General features: G+C 43.0%; 1 protein-coding gene across 4 annotated transcripts in view; it reads left to right on the top strand.

The window, feature by feature from the left end:
* The first annotated feature begins 3,511 nt into the window (after positions 1 to 3,511).
* Positions 3,512 to 21,949, top strand: part of dnajb13 (DnaJ heat shock protein family (Hsp40) member B13) — a 63,462-nt gene continuing 45,024 nt past the window's right edge. For 2 of the 4 annotated variants that reach the window (XR_013577082.1, XM_078545227.1), the window contains exons 1-3: positions 3,520 to 3,679; positions 14,353 to 14,456; positions 19,908 to 20,069. Coding sequence is in view for 3 of the 4 variants with exons in the window: in XM_078545227.1 (XP_078401353.1) it covers positions 3,612 to 3,679; positions 14,353 to 14,456; positions 19,908 to 20,069 (334 nt within the window). In the remaining variant the exon portion in view is untranslated. Of the gene's footprint in view, positions 3,680 to 14,352; positions 14,457 to 19,907; positions 20,070 to 21,949 lie in introns of all 4 variants that reach the window. The other 2 variants (XM_078545226.1, XM_078545228.1) reach the window with 2 other exon arrangements.

Below are 21,949 nucleotides of genomic sequence, written 5' to 3'. Positions count from 1 at the left end.
CTGGAACTCCCTTCCTAACAGCACTGTGGGTGTAACTGCACCACATGGACTGCAGCGGTTCAAGAAGGCAGCTCACCATCACCTTCTTAACAGCAATTATGGATGGGCAATAAATGCTGGCCTAGCCAGCGATGCTCACATCCCATGAACGAATTGAAAAAAAAGATTGGAACCATACAACTGCATGAAATGGATGCAACAGTTGCCAGAGAAAATAAATTCACACAGCTATTCAGAATAGGAAGAGGGTGAGAAATAAGCCCATAACCTTACATCTGAAGCCGAAGATTGATACTGGAGCACAGACTATACCAGAAGATCTTTCCTGAAAATTTGAAACAAAAGGGTTGCCCAAGTTAAGCTCCGAAACTAAGCAATGTCATGCTAACAACATACGGGGGAACTGAGATTTAACAGTTAAGTATAACACAAATCAGCAAGACACACAAAGGAAAAGATGTTAACTGTATGTTCTAGGTCACGGAAACATGTGGTCTTGCTATCTTGGAGTTGAGTAATTGCAAAGAGCTGCAGTTTATCACAGTAAACTGTGGGATGAAGGAGGCGGCACTGAGGGCTGAAGGTAATGTGCAAAAGCGCCTCCAAACAGAAGCAAGAAAGTGATTGCCAGAATCACAGAGCCTACAGATTGGGTAAATTCCATCGTTATGAGAGAACATGCAAAGCTAATTTTCTTTTAAATTCATTCATGGGATTTGGATGTTGTTGGTTAGGCCAGTATTTATTGCCCATCCCTAATGATAAGGTGGTGATGATCTGCCTTCTTGAACCACTTCATTCCATGTGGTGTAGGCACACCCATAGTGCTCTTAGGAGGGAGTTCCAGGATTTTGACCCAGTGACAGTGAAGGAATGGCGATATATTTCCAAATCAGGATGGTGAGTGGCTTGGAGGGGAACTTCCAGGTGGTGGTGTTCCCATCATCTGCTGCCCTTGTCCTTGTAGATGGTAGCAGTCGTGGGTTTGGAAGGTGCTGCCTAAGGAGCCTTGGTGAGTTCCTGCAGTGCACTTTGTAGATGGTACACACTGCTGCTACTGTGTGTCGGTTTGTGGAGGGGTGCCAAGCAAGTGGGCTGCTTCGTCCTGGTTAGTGTCAAGCTTCTTGAATGTTGTTGGAACTTGCTCATCCAGGCAAGTTGCAGTCAGATATTGAAATTCTCAAGGTCAATATAGAAAGATACAAATAGTTCCTGACATAAAAGGAAAGACAGCTAATTTGCAAAGTTCAGGCAGTTAAAGAAGAAGATTTCTAGAAACTTACAGCATTCCATAATGAAAAGTTAGAACTAGAGAATAAAGTCACTGACCTGAAATGACTGAAGGCTGAGCAGGACATATCGAGGCGAGCATATGGAAGAGAAACTGCAAGCTGTATAGTTAGCAGAGAAGGCATCCGACAGGGAGATCCTGAAATTCTAGTCAAAGCTTCAAAGCACATGCTTAAAATAGAAGAACTTGAAAAAGAAAATAATGACATTGTTGAGTTCAGACAGCAAATTTGTGAACTGCAGATGCGGCTTAATACTATATCACAGTCAGAGAATGATTTACTGGAGACCAATAACAAACTGCGAGAGATGCTGGAGATTTTGAAAGAGGAACAATGAAATGCAAGAAGCCAGCAGAGCTTGCGCAGCAGGGCACTGAAAAATTAGTGGAAGACAGACACAGAGTGGTTGGAAGAGAAACATAAGCTGGAGAATCATAGCACAGAGGTTGATGAGAGGTACTGCCAGGCCAAAGACCAACTGCAGCGTGCTGCTTTTAGCTCAGAAGAAGAGGCACAACATTTTACTACCCAAGCGAAACTGTGAATGATGTTCTTTGATTTAAAAAAAACAAACTATAAAAAAGTCTTAAGGTTTTGAGTTTATTTACAAAAGTTGATTGTTAATCTTCTTTAGTTTTGAAAAAGGTTAATGATTGAAACAGTTATATTGATATAGAGGCATTTTTTGTTTTTTTAAAGAAAGAGGGATGTTATGCTATTATATTATTCGTAAAGAGTTAGGAACTAATTGTTATGCAAATATAACTCCATGGTGCCACATTTACCACTGCACTGCAATCAGATGCAACAATAATATCAGTCCACCAGTCTCATGGAGAACTGTAGGAAATATACTCAAAGCTCCAGAATTTTGAGTCTAAAAGTGTGATTATTTTAAACTTTTGGGAACAAAAAAACATAACACCAATATTGTAACTGTCATAGTTGAGGGGAATAAATAAATTCATTTTTATATTTGTCTAACTGCTAGTAGGTAAGGAAATTGGCAAGATCTAGTCAAAAATAAAGTCACTGGCTGTGAACACATCTCTCAGACCAACAAGATAACTTCAATTAATCCTGACCAATGCAACAGGAGATCCAAATATGTCAATATTGAAACTGGACCAGAAATTTAACTTTAACTCCAGGGAAACCAAAACTTAAAAGGCACTGTTTTTGTTGTAAGAAAGGGGAATGCATCAGGATGCAAAGTGTTTGGCAAACCTTTTTGTTGTCCTTTTTGAGCCAGGCAATGACCATCTCCAACAAGAGAGAATCTAACCATCTTCCCTTGACATTCAATGGCATTACGATTGTTGAATCCCCCACTATCAACATCCTGGAGGTCACCATTGACCAGAAACTGAACTGGACCAGACATATAAATACTGTGGCTACAATAGCAGGTCAGAGGCTGGGAATTTTGCAGTGAATAACTCACCTCCTGACTTCTCAAAGCCTGTCCACCATCCACAAGGTACAACTCAGGAGTGTGATGGAATATTCTCCACTTGCCTAGACGAGTGAAGCTCCAACAACACTCAAAAAGCTCGATACCATTCAGGAAATTGGTTGGCATCCCATTCATTTAAACATTCACTCCCTCCAGCACTGATGCACACTGGCAACAGTGTATCCCATACAAAGATGCACTGCAGCAACTCACCAAGGCTCCTTCGATAGCACCTTGCAAACTCGCAAGCTCTACCACCTAGGAGGACAAGGGCAGCAGATGCATGCAACCTGCAAGTTTCCCTCCAAGTCACACACCATCCTGACTTGGAACTATATTGCCGTTCCTTCACTGTTGCTGGGTCAAAATCCTGGAACTCCCTCTGTAACAGCAGTGTGTATACCTATACCACATGGACTTCAGTGGTTCAAGAAAGCAGCTCACCATCACCTTTTCAAGGGCAATTAGGGATGGGCAATAAATGCCGGCCCATCCAGCAACACACATTCTGTGAAAAAATAAAAGGTGTGTTTTAACATTACCAAAATAATAAAGCATACTGGCTTTATTTTTTGTGCAAAACGCGTTAAAAAAAATAATTCAAAATATATTAAGTAATTTCAAATAGACGGATAACTGTTTTTACCAGAAAACTGCTTTGCTCAAAATAATCGCCACAAAACCTACAGTTCCCAGAAGACCGTGCGCCGGTAACCATGGCGATCACAGTCGCCGCCGCCATTTTACGGGCCAAGAGGTTGCCAGAGCAACGGAGGTCTGCCGTGGGGAAGAGAGTGCAGTGGAGAAGTGAAGCGAGCAAGCATCCTTTAAGTTTAATATAGTGTGAACCTTCTGAGCAGAAGATGGGTCAGGATTACTACAATATCCTGGGCATCATTAGGAATGCAACGGACGCGGATATTAAGAAAGCGTGAGTGATTTTTATTTGTTCTTACCAGGCACTAAGGAACAGAGGGTAGGTCATTTCGCCCCTCAAACCTGTTCCTCCATTCACTAAGGTCAGGGCTGATTTGCCTGCTCATTTTCAAAACTAACCAGAAAGCTTGCCAAACGCTTTGCATCCTATTGCATTCCTCCTTTCTTAAAACACAATCAGTGCCTTTTAAGTTTTGATTTTCCTGGAGTTAAAATCGAAATTCTTTTCCCTTTCAATATTGAAATATTTGGATCTCCTGTTGTATTTGGTGAGGCCTGGAAGTTGTGTTGTTGCTTTGCCCCATATCCCTTAATACCCATGGCAACCAAAAATTTAATGTCAGATTTCAATGTCAGATTTAAATTTTACAAATTATCAATTGCCTTTAGAAAGTTCCAAATTTATAATATCCTTTGTGTGTAGAAGTCTTTCCTAATTTCATTCCTGAAAGTTCTGGCTGTAACTTTTAGGCTGTGTAGATGTAGGTGTAGTCCTAGACTCCCCAGCCAGCGGAAATAGTTTATCTCCTATCTGTTTCTCTTACTGTCTTGAAACTTCGATCAAATGTCGTAAGGCAGGTTGAGAAAGTGGTTAAAATGAAATATGGGATCCTAGGTTTTATAAATAGAGGCAGAAAGTATGAAAGCAAGGAAATTATGATGAACCTTTATTAAACACTGGTTCAGCCTCAACTGGTGTTTTGTGTCCCAATTCTGGACATCACACTTCAGCAAGAATGTGAAGGCTTTAGAGTGGGTGGAGAAAAGATTTGCAAAAATGTTTCCAGGGTTGAAGGACTAATTATGTAGATAGCTTGGAGAAGCTGGGTCTGTTCTCCTTGGAGAAGAGAAGGTTGACAGGAGATTTCATAGAGGTGTTCAAAATCATGAAGGGACTAGACAAAATGGATGGAATCTGTTCCCATTGGCAGAAGGATGAAGGACCAAAGGGCACTGATTTAAGGTGAGTGCAAAAGAATCAAAAGTGACATGAGGAAAAACATTGTTATGCAACATGTGGCTAGGATCTGGAATGCACTACCTGAGAGTGTGGTGGAGGCAGATTCAGTCATGACTTTCAAAAGGGAATTGCATAAGAACCTGAGGAGAAAAAAATGCAGGGCTACATGGAAAGAGAAAGGGAGTCAGACTAGCTGATTTGCACTTATAGAGAGCTTACACGGACATGACAGGCTGTATGGCCTCCTTTTATGCTGTAACCATTCATTAATTATATAAATTCAACCTTTAACCTTCTAAATCCCATGGAATACAACCCTTGTTTTTGTAATATCTCCTTATAGCTTAACCCTTGGAATCCAGATATAATTTTAGTAAATCCATGCTGCACTTCCTCCAAGGCCAATTTGTCTTTCCTAAGGTGTGGCACCCAGAATTGCTCACGGTACTGATTGATATTCAATAACTCAACTCAACTGGAAGTAGAGCTGCTTATATTGAGGTGCTGGAGGGTGAGATTAGAGGTGAGGGACATCCCCCTCTGTACCCCCTAAAATATTGCAGATTTTTGTGATCTACACTTTATGATGCTATGTCATTGTTATGTTAACCATAAAGATGAAAAAAATGCAAAATTAGCAAAAAGAGGAAAGTGCATCAATTTGAGGCTACAGTTCAATTTCCTACCATTCTGTGGTTTATGCATTACGATGCCACATCACTTGTGTAAATTTTTAATGTGAACATTTTTTGATAAATTTAGTAAAACTTTTCTTCATGAATTGCATTATGAAAGAGTCAATTCTGTCCATTTTAATTTTCTCCCTTGTTGCTTGAAAGTGACTGTAGTTCAAGTGAAAATCTAGACACTTTTTCCATCCCTCCTGTGTAACTCTCAGAATCACAGAATTTCAATGGCGCAGAAGGAGGCCATTCAGCCCATCATGTCTGCAACGGCTCTCCAAATGAGCATTGTGACATAATGCCGTTGCCCTGCCTTCTTCTTGTACCGCTGCACAATGTTTCTATTCAAAAAACCATCTAATGTCCTCTTGAATGCCTCAATTGAACCTGCCTCTACCACACTTCCAGGCAGTGCATTCCAGACCCGAACCACTCGTTGTGTGAAAAAGTTTTTTCTCACGTCACGTTTGCTTCTTATACAAAAAACTTTAAATCTGTGCCGTCCCCGTTCTTGATCCTTTTATGAGCAGGAACAGCTTCTCCCTATCAACTCTGTCCAGCCCCCTCATAATTTTGAACATCTCTATCAAATCTCCTCTCAGCCTTCTTCTCTCCAAGGAGAACAGTCTATCTGCATAACTGAAGTTTCTCATCCCTGGTACCATCTTGTGAACCTCTTCTGCAATCTCTCCAATGCGTTCACATCTTTCCTATAATGTGGCACCCAGAACTGTACACAATACTCCAGCTGAGGTCTTACAAGTGTCTTATATAAATTCAGCATAACCCCCTTGCACTTGTACTCTATGCCCCTATTGATAAAGTTCGGGATGCTATATGCTTTATTGCCTGCTCTCTCCACCAGTCCTGCCACCTTCAATGATCTATGCACATATACACCCAGGTCTTTCTGCTCCTGCACCTCCTTCAAAATTTCACGCCTTATTTTAGATTGTCTGTCCATGTTCTTCCTACCAAAATGCATCACCTCACACTTCTCCATATTGAACTTCACCTGCCACCTATCTGCCCACTCCACCAACTTGTCTATATCCTTTTGAAGTTCTACGCTGTCCTCCTCACAGTTTACAACATTCCCAAGCTTCCTATCATTCGCAAACTTTGAAATTGTCCCCTCCACACCAAGATCTAGATCATTAATATATATCAGGAAAAGCAAGGGTCGCAATACCGACCTCTGGGGAATTCCACTACAAACCTTCCCCCAATCCGAAAAATATCTGTTGACCATTAATCTCTGCTTCCTATATTTCAGCCAATTTTGTATCCACATTGCTACTGCCCCTTTCATTCCATGAGAAATAACTGTTCTTACTAATCTGTTGTGTGGCACTGTGTCAAATGCCTTTTGAAAGTCCATGTACATCACATCAACAGCATTATTCTCATTGACCTTTTCAGTTACCTCTTCAAAAAAACACAAGCAAGTTAGTTAAACATAATTTCCCCTATAGAAATCTATGCTGGCTCTTCCTTATCAACCCATATTTTTCCATGTGATTGCTAATTCTATTCTGAATAATTGTTTCTAAAATCTTGCCCATCACTGAAGTTAATAGACTGGTCTGTAATTGCAGGGCTTATCCTTACAACCTTTTTTGAACAAGGGCGTAATGTTTGCAAATCTCCAGTCCTCTAGCATCTCCCCTGAGTCTAGGGAAGACTGAAAAGTTATGGCCAGAGCCCCTGCAATTCCTACTCTCACTTCCTTCAATATCCTTGGATGCATCTCATCCGGTCCTGGTGCCTTGTCAACTTTAAGTACCGATAGTCTATTCTACACTTCCTCCTTATCGATTTTGAACCCTTCTAACGACAGAGTTTCCTCATCTGTCACCAAGGCCTGGATAGCATCTACCTCCTTGGTAAAGACGGATATAAAGTATTCATTTAATACCTCAGCCATGTGTAATACCTTAACCTTCGTCCATGTGTAAATACCTTTTTAGGTCCCTAATTGGCCCTATTCTTCCTTTTACCATCTTTTCACTATTTATATGCCTATAGAAGACTTTGGGATTTCCCGTTATGTTGGTTGGCAGACATTTCTCATAATCCCTCTTTACTTCTCTAATATGCTTTTTCACCTCCCCTCTGAACCTTCTGTATTCCTCTTAGTTCTCAATTGTATTTTCTACCTGACACCTGTCATAAGCACACATTTTCTTCTTTATCTTAATTTCTATCCCCTTTTTCATCCATGGAGCTCTGGATTTGTTTGCCCTACCTTTCTCTTTCGATGGAACATACCTTGACTGTGCCCGAACCAATTCTTTTTGAAGGTAGCCCATTGTTCAGCTGCAGTTCTTTCCAGCAATCTTTCGTTCCAGTCTCTCTGGCCCAGCTCCGTTCTTGCCCCATTGACATTGGCTCTCGTTCAGTTAATTATTCTTACTTTGGATTGCCTATCGTCCTTTTCTATCACACCCTAAAACGTACAATACAATGATTACCGTCTCCTAAATGTTCCCGCACTGGCACTTAATTTATTTGGCCCACCTTATTTCCAAGAATTTCCAACAGTGCGTACTTTCCCCACCTGCGCTAGGGCCATCTGTCAGTAGCTTGCTTCCCTTAATGTCCCCATTAGCACATCCTTTAGATAATATCACCACCATCAACACCCCTTTGTCCTTTTGTCCATAACATCTTTGGCAGTCTCTTCTTGGCCTCCACCTATCACTAGCCCCCTATCGAGCTCTCCTGTCCCACCCCTTTCTACCAGCTTATATTTCATCTCATTTCTATGTCTTAGTTCTGATGTAGGGTCATACGGACTCGAAACATCAACTGTATCCCTCTCCGCAGATGCTGTCAGATCTGCTGAGTTTTTCCAGGTATTTTTGTTTTTGTGCATATTTTCTTGTTGGATTGGACACATACTGCTGTAGAAAATTTTCCTGAACACAATCTAGGAACTTTTTCCCCTCTCCGTCCTTTGCACTACCACTGACCCAGTCTACATTTGGGTATTTAAAGTCACCCATTATAACTATCCTATAATGCTTGCATCTCTCTGCAAATTTCTCTGCAGATTTGCCCTTCTACTTCCTTTTGTAATTGCCCCTTTTTTGTTCCTTAGCTCTAGCCAAATTGATTCTGTCCTTGAACCCTCTGGGACCTCCTCTTTCTCTAGCACTGCAATGCTCTCCTTAACCAATACCGCCACCCCTCCTCCTTTCCTTCCTTTCCTATCTTTTCTGAACACCTTGTACCTGGGAATATTTAACACCCAAATCTGCCCTTCCATGAGTCAGGTCTCTGTTATCGCCACAACATCATATTTCCACATGGCAATCTGTGCCTGTAACTCCCCAATCTTATTTATTATACTCCGTGCATTCACACACATGCATAGTAACCCTGATTTAGATTTTGTTACTTTCTCCCTCACCCCGACTTCACCTATTAACTTATTATTCTCCATACTAGTGCTATCTGTCCCACCCAATATTTTGGGTACCCTGGTATTCCTCCCTAATATTTTCTCTTGATTCCCACACCCCTGCTGAGTTAACTTAAAGCCCTCCCAACAACACTAGCAAAACATCCCGCAAGGAACTCAGTCCCGGCTCTGCTCTGGTGCAACCCATCAGGCTTGTACTGGTGCCATCTCCCCCAGAGCCAGTCCCAGTGTCCCAGGAATCTAAAGCCTTCCCTCCTGCATCATCTTTCCAGCCATGCATTCATATGCCTTATCCTCTATTTCTGTACTCACTGGCACGTGGCACTGGGAGTAATCCAGAGATTACTACATTTGACATCCTGCTTGCTAATTTTCGACCTAGCTGCTTAAATTCTGATTGCAGGACCAGATCCCCCTTCCTACCTAAGTCATTGGTACCAATATGGGCCACAATCTCTGGCTGATCACCCTCCCCCAGAAGAATGTCCTGCAGCCGCTCTGTGACATCCTTGACCCTGGCAATATACCATCCTGGAGTCACGACTACAGCCACAGGAACGTCTTTCTGCTCCCCAAACCAATGAGTTGCCCTATCACTATTGCTCTTTCTTTCTTCTTCCTTCCCTCCTGTATAGCCGAGCCACTCATGGTGCCACAAACTTGGCTCTGACTGCACTCCTCTGAAGAACCAGCACTCTCACCAGCTTCCAAAACGGAAAACCGATTTGTGAGTGGGACCCCAGGGGACTCTTGCATTACCTGTCTACTTCTCTTGGACTGCCTGGTGGTCACCCATTCCCTCTCTGCCTACAGGCCCTTAAGCTGCGGTGTGACCACCTCTCTGAATGTGCTATCCACGTAGCTCGCAGATGCGCCACAGTGACGCCAGCCGCGGCTCGAGCTCTGAAACCCGGAGCTCAAGCTTCTGCAGCTGGTGATACTTACTGTACATTTGATTGTCTAGGACACCGGTAGCGTCCATGACTTCGCACATGTTACAGGACATGCATTCCACTCGACTGAGCTGCCCTGCCATGTCTTTATTCTACTTCCCTTATGTTAACTTTATTCTACTTTGGATTATTTATATTACTTTATTATATTGGCCTTAAATGTTCCTTATTCCTGGCGCTTCTCAGTTAAATCCAAGTATAGCTACTTGTTTAAAAATATTACACTTTTCTAATTTGGGCTGAATTTGTTGGAAAATTGTTTAGGAGCCCATCCTCCAGCTCTCTACTTTCCCCTAACATGGCATTTCTAACTTACATTTATTTTGCTACAGAGGCAGATTTGTTTGATAACTAATTAATACAAGCTGATAGTGTGGTGAGTCTAGCAAATGGAATTAGCTGCATCTAGTATTGTGTTCAATAATCATGTATACATGCCAACTGTCAGCATGTTCATATATAAATGGTGTTGGCGAAAATCAATACTTTTAATACTACTAGCAATTGAGGCTCAAATTTATCTCAAATTGCTGCAGTGGTTGTTGGTGCACATGCGCAGAGGTATCAGCAGCTGTTGAAGTAGTGCTCTGAGTTGTCATGACATCTGCATGCGGATGCTTTAGGGATCAACAAGAGCAATCAGAAAGGAGCAGGTTGTATCTTGCTCTCAAGGAATCCATAGTGCAAGTTGTGGCGCTATACTAAATTACAGATCTGTTTTCAAACCCCTCCTTGGCTTCGCCCCTCCCTCTCTGTGATCTCCTCCAGCCTTACAGCCCTCCAAGACCTAGACACTCTGCCAATTCTGATCTCTTGAGCATTCCTGATTTGAATTACTCCACCAGGGCCCTAAATTTTGGAATGCCTTCCTTAAATCTGTCTGCCTCTCTATCTCTCTTTTCTCTTTAACATGCCTCTTAAAAACCTACCTCTTTGGCCAAGCTTTTGGTCTGATCTTATTTGGCTCAGTGTCAAATTTTCTTTGATAACACTTGTAATGTGCCTTGAGACATTTTATTATGCAAAAGGCGCTATATAAATGCAAGTTGTTGTAAGGTTTAGGGGAGCCTCACTTACATAAGGTTTTGGCATAGTGACCTTTTGCAGCACTTATGAAGAAAATAGAAGCTGTGTGAATACACAGTCAAATATTGGCTTTAATTGGGATATAGTTTAGCTGATGGTCAATGTGAGGATGTAATGAATAAAATGAGTGACAGTGGAAAAAATTGTCTTTATAAACGGCATTGTGAGGAACAGTGCTAAATTGCCCATTCTGGGCATTTCTGAATTGCACTCCTTTTCGTATCGCTTGTGAGCCTATTCACCTGAGGATGTAGCATGCCTCCCACAATTATTTTTGGTTTCAAATGCAGAATCACAGTAGACTTCAAAATGCTGGAAAATGCACCAAACAAGTATCAAGAAACAAAATTACCTAACAACCCTGTTGCCAGACCCCTCTAGAAATTCAGTTTTGCACTTTTAATGTTCATATTCCCATTCAGAAATGCCTAAATCGACTTCAAACACATTTTTGTGTACTTCATATTTTGTTTTCCTCTACAATTCATCTAATGAAATGTGGGGTACAGTTGCAGCTTAAGCCATGATAAGCTTGTGTCCCATTGTATCCTCATTGTAACTTCTACTTTTTATATGCCACAACCTTTCATAGCAAATAAATGGAATCATGAGTGTATTATAGGCCCCCAAACAATCAGAGAGAAATAGAAGAGCAGATATGTAGGCAAATTTCAGAGAAGTGTAAAAATAATAGGGTAGCAATAGTGGGGGATTTCAACTTCCCCAACATTAACTGGGTTAGTCCTAGTGTGATAGGTTTGGAGGGAGCGGAATTCTTAAAATGCATCCAGGAGAGCTTTTTAAGCCAGCGCATAGAAGGCCCTACAAGAGAGGGGGCAGTCCTGGACTTAATTTTAGGGAATGAAGCCGGGCAAATGGTAGAGGTATCAGTGGGGGAGCAAATTACAGGTAGTGATCATAACTCCGTTAGATTCAAGGTTGTTATGGAAAAGGACAAGGATGGGCCAGAAATCAGAGTTCTAAATTGGGGGAAGGCTGATTTTTAATAAGACCAGATATGATTTGGCCAGAGTGGACTGGGAGCAGCTACTTTTAGGTAAATCTGCGACAAAGCAGTGGGACTCATTCAAGAAGGAAATAGGGAGAGCACAGGGCCAAAATATTCCAGTAAAGACAAAGGATGGGACCAACAAACCCAGGGAACCCTGGATATCAAAGGATATACAGGATTGGATAAAGAGAAAAAGGGAGGCTTGTGGCAGATACCGAGGCCTCAAAACAGCAGAAGCCCTTGAGGAGTATAGAATGTGTAGGGGGGAACTTAAAAAGGAAATTAGGAGAGCAAAAGGGGGGCATGAAAAAAATTGGCAGGTAAAATAAAGGAAAATCCAAAGTTAATTTACAAGTACATTAAGAGTAAGAGGATAACTAGGGAAAGAGTAGGGCCCATTAAGGACCATAGTGGTAATTTATGTGTGGAGCCGGAAGACGTAGGCAGAGTTCTAAATGAATACTTTGTGTCGGCGTTCACAAGTGAGAGGGACAACGTGGGTATGGAAATCAGGCAGAAGGACTGTGATATAATTAAAGAAATTAGCATAGAAAGGGAGGAGGTTCTAAGTGATCTGGCAGGCTTAAAAATAGATAAATCTCCAGGCCCGGATGAAATTTATCCCAGGCTGTTGAGTGAGGCAAGGAAGGAGATAGCAGGGGTGCTGGCAATAATTTTCAATACCTCTCTGGCCACAGGAGAGGTGCCAGAGGACTGGAGGACAGCCAATGTGGTATTGTTGTTCAAGAAGGGAGGAAGGGATAAACCAGGGAACTACAGGCCAGTCAGTCTAACCTCTGTGGTGGGTAAGCTATTGGAAGCAATTCTGAGGGACAGAATTAATCTACACTTGGAGAGGCAGGAATTAATCAAGGACAGTCAGCGTGGTTTTGTTAAAGGGAAGTCATGTCTGACCAATTTGATTGAATTTTTCGAAGAGGTGACCAGGTGTGTAGATAAGGGCAATGCATTTGACATAGTCTACTTGGACTTCAGCAAGGCTTTTGATAAGTTCCCGCATGGGAGACTGATAACGAAGGTAAGAGCCCATGGGATCCAAGGCAATTTGGCAAATTGGATCCAGAATTGGCTGAATGGCAGGAAGCAGAGGGTGATGGTCGAGGGGTGTTTTTGTGACTGGACGCCTGTGTCCAGTGGGGTTCCACAGGGATCGGTGTTGGGTCCCTTGCTGTTTGTGGTAAATATAAACGATTGAGACTTGAATGTAGGAGGGTTGATCAGTTAGTTCGTGAATGACACGAAAATTGGTGGAGTGGTAAATAGTGAGGAGGATAGTCTTAGATTACAGGAGGATATAAACGGGCTGGCCAGATGGGCTGATCAGTGGCAAATGGAATTTAATCTCGATAAGTGTGAGGTGATGCACTGGGGCAGGACAAACAAGGCATGGAAATACACGATGAATGGTAGAACCCTGGGAAGTACCAAGGATCAGAGGGAACTTGGTGTGCATGTCCACCAGCCCCTTATGGTAGCGGGACAGATAGATAAGGTGGTTAAGAAGGCATATGGGATATTTGCCTTTATTAGCCCAGGCATAAAGTATAAGAGCAGGGAGGTGATGCTGGAATTGTATAAAACACTGGTTAGGCTACAGCTAGAGTATTGTGTGCAGTTCTGGAATCCGCATTATAGGAAGGATGTGATTGCACTAGAGAGTGCAGAGGAGATTTGCCAGGATGTTGCCTGGGCTGGAGAGTTTTAGTTATGAGGAGAGATTGGATAGACTGGGGTTATTTTCCCTGGAGCAGAGGAGATTGAGGGGGGACATGATTGAGGTGTATAAAATTATGAGGGTCATAGATAGGGTAGACAGGAAGGAACTTTTCCCCTTGGTGGAGGGATCAATAATCAGGGGGCATAGATTTAAAGTAAGGGGCAGGAGGTTTAGAGGGGATGTGAGGAAGAAGGTGGGAATCTGGAACTCACTGCCTGAAAGGATGGTAGAGGCAGACACCCTCATAACATTTAAGAAGTATTTGGATGTGCATTTGCGATGCCATGGCATACAAGGCTATGAGCTTAGTGCTGGAAAATGGGATTAGAATAGTTAGGCACTTGTTTGACCGGCGCAGACTCAGTGGGCCGAAGGGACTTTTCCTGTGCTGTAGGCTTCTATGACTCTATAAACGTGATCACAAAACACTGATTTAAAAAATCGGAGATCCAATGTAATAAAAAGGAATTAAACACATTTAGTCACCTTGAAGCAGTGGCCTTAGCTACAAAGGAGCATCAACCTGAAATGTTAACTCTGTTTCTCTCTCTCCACAGATGCTGCCAGGGACCTGCTGTGTATTTCCTGCATTTTCTGTTTTTATTCCAGTCTTTACAGTTGTAATTTAAGTTGTTACAGTTTTTGAAATCGTGCCAGATTTTTGGAAGCTGGGTATTAGCCTTTGTGAGTTCTGTAAGGCGGCATGTATGGGAGTGGGTGCATATTTTCATTAAACCATCAGGGAAATAAATGGAAAGGGGGAATAATCTTATTGCATTTTACTGAGGATGTATATCTGCCATTGTAGGTATCGTAAATTGGCTCTAAAGTACCATCCAAACAAAAGTACAGATCGATGTGCAGAGGACAAGTTTCTACAAATTGCAGAGGCTTATGATGTTCTAAGTGATTGTGAGTATTGCAATCTTTATAATTTGGAGCTGTAAAAGTGGGTAAAACATAGATATATTTCATGATCAGCTAAAACAAGACAAATACCTCTGGGGACCCGATGGGAAATCTGCTGTCTTCACCTAGCAAGCCAGTCAGTTGTATCAAACCACTAAAAATCCACCCAGCATCGACTGAGGCACCGGAAACAACAATGGCAAATCCAACCCTGTCGACCTTACTAACAACTGGGGGCTTGTTCCAAAATTGGGAGAGCTGCCTCATAGACTTGTCAAGCAACAGCCTAACATAGTCACACTCAGGGAATCAAACCTTACAGATCATGTCCGAGACACCACCATTCCTGGGTATGCCCTGCCCCACTGGCGGTGGGTGGCGGCACAGTGGTATACAGTTGGGAGGGAGTTGCTTTGGGAGGGAGTTGCCTCAGGAGACCTCAACGTCAATACCAGCCCTCATGAAATCTCATGGTATCAGGTCACACATGGGAAGGAAACCTACTGCTGATTATCATGTACTGTCCCACCCTCAGCTGATGAATTAGTGCCCCTCCATGTTGAACACCACTTGGAGGAAGCACTGCGAGTGGCACGGCCACAGAATGTACTCTGGTTCGGGTCTTCAATGTCCATCACCAAGAGTGGGTCGGTAGCACCACCACTGGCTGAGTCCTAAAGGACATAGCTGCTAGACTTGTTCTGCGGCAGGTGGTGAGGGAACCAACAAGAGGGAAAAACATACTTGATCTCATCCTCACCAACCTGCCTGCCACAGATGCATCCGTCCATTATAGTATCAGCAGGAGTGACCACCACACAGTCCTTGTGTAGACGAAGTCCCGTCTTCATATTGAGGATACCTTTCATCGTGTTGTATGGCACTACCACTGTGCTAAATGGGATAGATTTCGAACAGATCCAGCAACTCAAGACTGGGCATCCATGAGGTGCTGTGGGCCATCAACAGCAGCAGAATTGTACTCAACCACAATCTGTAACCTCATAGCCTGACATATCCTCCACTCTACCATTTCCACCAAGCCAGGGGATCAACCCTGGTTCAATAAGGAGTGCAGGAGGACATGCCAGGAGCAGCACCAGACATATCTAAAAATGAGGTGTCAACCTGATGAAGCTACAACACAGGAGTACTTGTGTGCCAAACAGCATAAGCAGCAAGTGATAGACAGAGCTAAGCAACTCCACAACCAACGGATCAGATCTAAGCTCTGCATTCCTGCCACATCCAGTCATGAATGCTGGTGGACAATTAAGCAATTCACTGGAGGAGGAGACTCCACAAATACCCCCATCCTCAATGGAGGAGCCCAGCACATTAGTGCAAAAGAGAAGGATGAAGCATTCGCAACAATCTTCAGCCAGAAGTGCCGAGTGGATGATCCATCTCGACCTCTTCCAGAGGTCCCCAGCATCACAGATGCCAATCTTCAGCCAATTAAATTCTCTCCACGTGATATCAAGAAACGGCTGAAGGCATTGCATACTGCAAAGGCTATGGGCTCTGACAATATTCTGGCAATAGTAATGAAGACTTGTGCTCCAGAACCTGCTGCGTGCCTAGCCAAGCTGTTCCAGTACAGCTACAACACTGGCATCTACCTGGCTATGTGAAAAATTGCCCAGGTATGTCCTGTACAGAAAAAGCAGGACAAATCCAATCCAGCCAATTAGCACCCCATCAGTCTACTCTCCAACTTCAGTAAAGTGCTATCAACAATGCTATCAAGTGGCACTTGCTTAGCAATAACCTGCTCACTGACGCTCAGTTTGGGTTCTGCCAGGGCCGCAGCTCCTGACCTCATTTCAGCCTTGGTTTAAACAAGGACAAAAGACCTGAACTCCAGAGGTGAGTTGAGAGTGACTGGCCTTGACATCAAGGTAGCATTTGACCAAGTGTGGCATCAAGGAGCCCAGCAAAACTGGAGTCAATGGGAACCGGAAGGAAAAATTTCCGCTGGTTGGAGTCATACCGAACACAAAGGAAGATGGTTGGGTTATTGGAGGTCAAACATCTCAGTTCCAGGACATCACTGCAGGAGTTCCTCAGGATCGTGCCCTAGGCCCAACCATCTTCAGCTGCTTCATCAATGACCTTTCTTCCATTGTAAGGTCAGAAGTGGGGATGTTCGCTGATGATTGCACAATGTTCAGCACCATTCGCAACTCCTTAGATGCTGAAACAGTCCTTGTTCAAATGCAGCAAGACCTGGACAATATCCAGGCTTGGACTGACAAGTGGCAAGTAACATTCGTGCCACACAAGTGCCAGGCAATGACTATCTCCAACAAGAGAGAATATAACCATTGCCCCTTTACATTCAATGGCATTGCAATTGCTTAATCCCCCACTGTCAACATCCTTGGGGTTACCATCAACCAGAAGTTGAACTGGACTAGCCATATAAATATTGTGGCTACAAGAGCAGGTCAGAAGCAAGGAATCCTTCTCATCAACCTGATCAAGCCAGGTTTAATGAAGAGTGCAGGAGGGCATGCTAGGAGCAGCACCAGGCATATCTGAAAATGAGGTGTCAACCTGGTGAAGCTATAGCACAGGACTACTTGTATGCCAAACAACAGAAGCAGCATGTGATAGACAGAGCTAAGTGATTCCCACAGCCAACGGATCAGATCTGAACTCTGCAGTTGTCACATCCAGTCATGAATGCTGGTGGACAAGTAAACAACTAACCAGCGGAGGAAGCTCTACAAACATCCCCATTCTCACTGATGAGGGGAGCCCAACACATCAGTGCAAAAGGCTGAAGCATTTGCAACCATCTTCAGCCAAAAGAGCCGAGTGGATGATCCATCTCAGCCTGCTCCCGAGGTCCCCAGCATCACAGATGTCAGCCTTTAGCCAATTTGATTCATTTCATGTGATATCTATAAATGACTGAAGGCACTGGATACTGCAAAGGCTATGGGCCCTGATAACATTCCAGCAATAGTACTTGTGCTCCAGAAGTAGCCATGCCCTGAGCCAAGCTGTTCCAGTACAGGTACAACACTGGGATCTACCCAGCAATGTGGAAAATTGCCCAGGTTTGTCCTGTCCATAAAAAGCAGGACAAATCCAACCCAACCAATTACCGCCCCATCAGTCTACTCTCAATCGTCAGAAAAGTGATGGAAGGAGTTGTCGACAGTGCTATCAAGTGGCACTGACTCAGCAATAACCTGCTAACTGATGCTCAGTTTGGGTTCTGCCAAGGTCACCTCAGCTCCTGACCTCATTACAGCCTTGGTCCACATATGGACAAAAGAATTGAACTCAAGATGTGAGGTGAGAGTGACTGCCCTGGACATCAAGGTAGCATTTGACCGAGTGCAGCATCAAGGAGACCTAGCAAAATTGGAATCATGGGGAAAACTCTCCAGTTGCTGGAATCATACCTAGCACAAAGGACAATGGTTGTGGTTGTTGGAGGTGAACCATCTCGATTGTGGGACATCACTGTACAAGTTCCTCAGGGTAGTGTTCTAGGCCCAACCATCTTCAGCTGCTTCATCAATGATCTTCCCTCCATCATAAGGTCAGAAGTGGTGATGTTCGCTAATGATTGCACAACGTTCAGCACCATTCACAACTCCTCAGATATTGAAGCAGTCCATGCCCATATGTAGCAAGACCCAGAAAATATTCAGGCTTGGGCTAATAAGTAGCAAGTAACATTTGCGCCACACAAGTGCCAAGCAATCAGCATCTCCAACAAGAGAGAATCTAACTATCTCTCCATGACTTTCATCGGCATTACCATTGCTGAATACCCAACTATCAAAATCCTATGGGGTTACCATTGACCAGAAACTGAACTGTACCAGCCATATAAATACTGTGGCTACAAGAGCAAGTTAGAGGCTGGGAATACTGCAGCGAGTAACTCATCTTCTGACTCCCCAAAGCCTGTCCAGGGCACAAGCCAGGAGTGTGATGGAATACTCTCCACTTGCCTGGATGAGTGCAGCTCCATTAATACTCAAGAAGCTTGACACAGCCCAGGACAAAGCAGGCTGCTTGATTGGCATCCCATTCATTACCTTAAACATTCACTCCCATTACCACTGGTGCACAGAGGCTGCAGTGTGTACCATCTACAAGATGCACTGCAGCAACTCACCAAGGCTCCTTGAACAGCACCTTCCAAACCCACAACCTCTACCACCTAGAAGGACAAGGGCAATAGATGCATGGGAACACCACCACCACCACCTGCAAGCTCCCCTGCACACCAAACTCCATCCTGACTTGGAACTCTATCGCCATTTCTTCACTGTTGCTGGGTCAAAATCCCAGAACTCCTTTCCCATCAGCACTGTGGGTGTACCTATACCACATGGATTGCTGCAGTTCTGATGGGCAATAAGTTCTGGCCTAGCCAGTGATGCCCACATCCTGTGAATAAATACATTTGGGCAAAAAAACATTTTTGTTATACTCATAACTTGTTTGTAATTTTTGGACCCACTGCAACCTGGTTTGGATATACCATCTTCTGAAATATGAAATTCTGAAGTATCCTACTTGATGCCTAAATTCAGCCTTTGGCAAACAATAACCTTGATAGCTGCAAGTATTATATCAGCATCTTGGGGGTTACCATTGACCAGAAGCTGAACTGCACTAGCCACTTAAATACTGTGGCTACAAGAGCAGGTCAGCGGCTAGGAATCCTGTGGCGAGTAACTTACCTCCTGACTCCCCAGAACCTGTCCACTGTCTACAAAGCACAAGTCAAGAGTGTGATGGAATACTCTCCATTTACCTGGATGAGTGCAGCTCCAGCAACTCTCGGGAACCTGGACACTGTCCAGGACAAAGCAGCCCCCTTGATTGGCAGTCCATCCACAAACATTCACTCCACCACCGACGAACAGTGGCAGCAGTGTGTACCATCTACAAGATGCAGTGCAAGAGCTCACTAAGGGTCCTTAGGCAGCACCTTCCAAATCCACGACCGCAACCATCTAGAAGGACAAGGGCTGCAGATATCATGGGAACATCACCACCTGGGAGTTTCCCTCCAAGCCACTCACCATCCTGACTTGGAAATATATCGCCGTTCCTTCACTGTCGCTGGGTCAAAATTATGGAACTCACTCCCTAACAGCACTGTGGGTGTGCAGCGGTTCAAGAGGCAGCTCACCACCACCTTCTCAAGAACAATTAGGGATGGGCAATAAATGCTGGCCTAACCAGCAAAGCCTACATCCCATAAATGAATTTTAAAAATTGTATAATACATTGGTAGAAACATCAGAATATGTTCCTAAATAAATAACTCTTTGCCAATCTTTCATATAGAGTATCTTATTGGTTCTTCCAAATAATTTTATTGTAATTTTAGTGGGATTTAGTGGGATTAAGCATTTTAATATTATCTGAATTTCTAAACTTAAGTGTGAGAAATATGTAATCTTATTTTTTCAGTAAGAAAGAAAGCAACTTATGATAAATTTGGTATGGAGGGATTGAAAGGAGGTGTTCCCATGGAATTCGATGAAACTGGTGCTTGGACATCTGGATATACTTTTCATGGAAATGCCCACAAAATCTTCAGGGATTTCTTTGGTGGAGATAATCCATTTGCAGGTATTTCCGTTAGATTTCAAAATAACACTGTGAGAAGTAATATTAACACAGGGATGACATTGTGCATTATCTACTGGATCATGAATAAACTGTTTGTCAGCAAATGCCAGCCAGAAATGTATGCCAGTCAGTGGCAGTTTGTAAAAATACATGCCATCAATTGATGCCAGAATATATCCTGTTTCATGCAAAGAAAGAAGTTTTTTATATTGCACTGTTCATGACCTCAGAACGTCTCATCTGGTAGCATTTGGGTAGATTCATACTTTGTTTTTGAAAGTAAAGATATGCTTATCCAGTGTTTCCTCATAACTCAAACCTTGACACTCGTGGCTGCCTCTAGTGCTTGAATGACTTCATTGTATCTCAGCAACCAGAACTGCATGCAGTATTCAAACTTTGCTCTGGACAGAGTTTGATCTCTTGACTTGTATTCTACCATTTTGACTGTCAAAGGCTAGATACCAAGCACCGTAAAATATTTATAATGGTAGATTTTCCCACTCATTGACAGCATTCCTGTGATATACTTCTAAATTATGAGGACAGGTCGTTTAAGCCTACCTTGTATTTCCTTGAGCTTATAAGGTTGAGGGATGATTTAATTGAGGTGTTTAAAATGATTATAGGGCTTAATAAGGTCGATACAAATAAACTATTTCCTCTGGTGGGGAAATCCAGAACAAGAGGGCAATATCTTAAAGTTAAACCTAGGCATTTAGAAGTGAAATCAGGAAGGACTTTTTCACACAAGTGGAATGGAAATCTGGAACTCATTCCCAAAAGGCTGGGTCAATTGAAATGTTTAAGACTAAGATCGATAGATTTTGGTTGCATAAGGGTATCAAGTGGTATTGAACATAGATTGGGTAAAGGAGTTGGGCTAAAGATCTGCCAAGATCTAATTGAATAGCAGAACAAACTCAAGGAGCTGAATGCACCTAAATTCCTATGATGTGTGTTGACAGCAGACACAGGGGTGAATTTTATGGTGGGGGTGGGTGGTGCACATAAAACCCACCTCCCCCTTGACCTGTCCCCCAAATTACGGGGGCGCGGATAAAGTGTCAGGCAGCCCGCCCGCCCTTCGGCCTTTTGAGGTGCTTATGTGGACAGTTAACTGTCACTGTTGTAATGTATGAAATACAGCAGCTAATTTGCACACAGTAAGATCCCATAAGCAGCAATGTGGTAATGACCGGAAGATCTCTTTTGGCGATGTTGATTGAGGGATAAATATTGGTCAGGATACAAGGGATAACTCCCCTACTCTTCTTTGAAATAGTCCTGTGATCATGAAAGGTGCTATGTAAATGCAAGTTTTTCTTTAGAATATAGATTTAAAAATTTCGTCATATTTGTCTGCTGATATAAAAGTAAACATCAATATCAATTATACAAAGCATTACTTAATTTATCTTCTACTTCCTGAAATCAGTGACTCTTAACATGACTTTCACTGTGATGCCTTACTCAAACTGTGGCTATTTCTGAGCAAGCCTGGGTATTGCATAAAATAAAAGCGAAACTTGCATGACTAATCGACTATGGATACCTCACAGCTGAGATAATACTCCTAACTTTCCAGCAGAAATTTCTCAGCAAAGCAGAAGCAGGAATATTAGTTAATTTTCCCCTCTAACCTCCCCATTCCTGGTGATGCAGTAGCAAATTGGAGCATCCTTATGACTGTCTTAGCTGAATTTGGGATCATTTATGTTCACCCAAGAGGGCAGGTGGGCCTCAGTTTAGTATCTTTCGTAAGACAGCCCTCTGAAAATGAATCACTCCCTCAGCACTACACTGAAGTGTCAACCTAGATTATGTGGTTGGGTCTCTGGAGAGGAAGTGGAATTTATGGCCTTCTGACTCAGAAGCGG

The sequence above is a fragment of the Cetorhinus maximus genome, chromosome 7 (genome assembly GCF_964194155.1).
Source record: "Cetorhinus maximus chromosome 7, sCetMax3.hap1.1, whole genome shotgun sequence".
Taxonomy (NCBI): Eukaryota; Metazoa; Chordata; class Chondrichthyes; order Lamniformes; family Cetorhinidae; genus Cetorhinus; species Cetorhinus maximus.
This window is presented reverse-complemented; position numbering and strand designations above follow the sequence as displayed.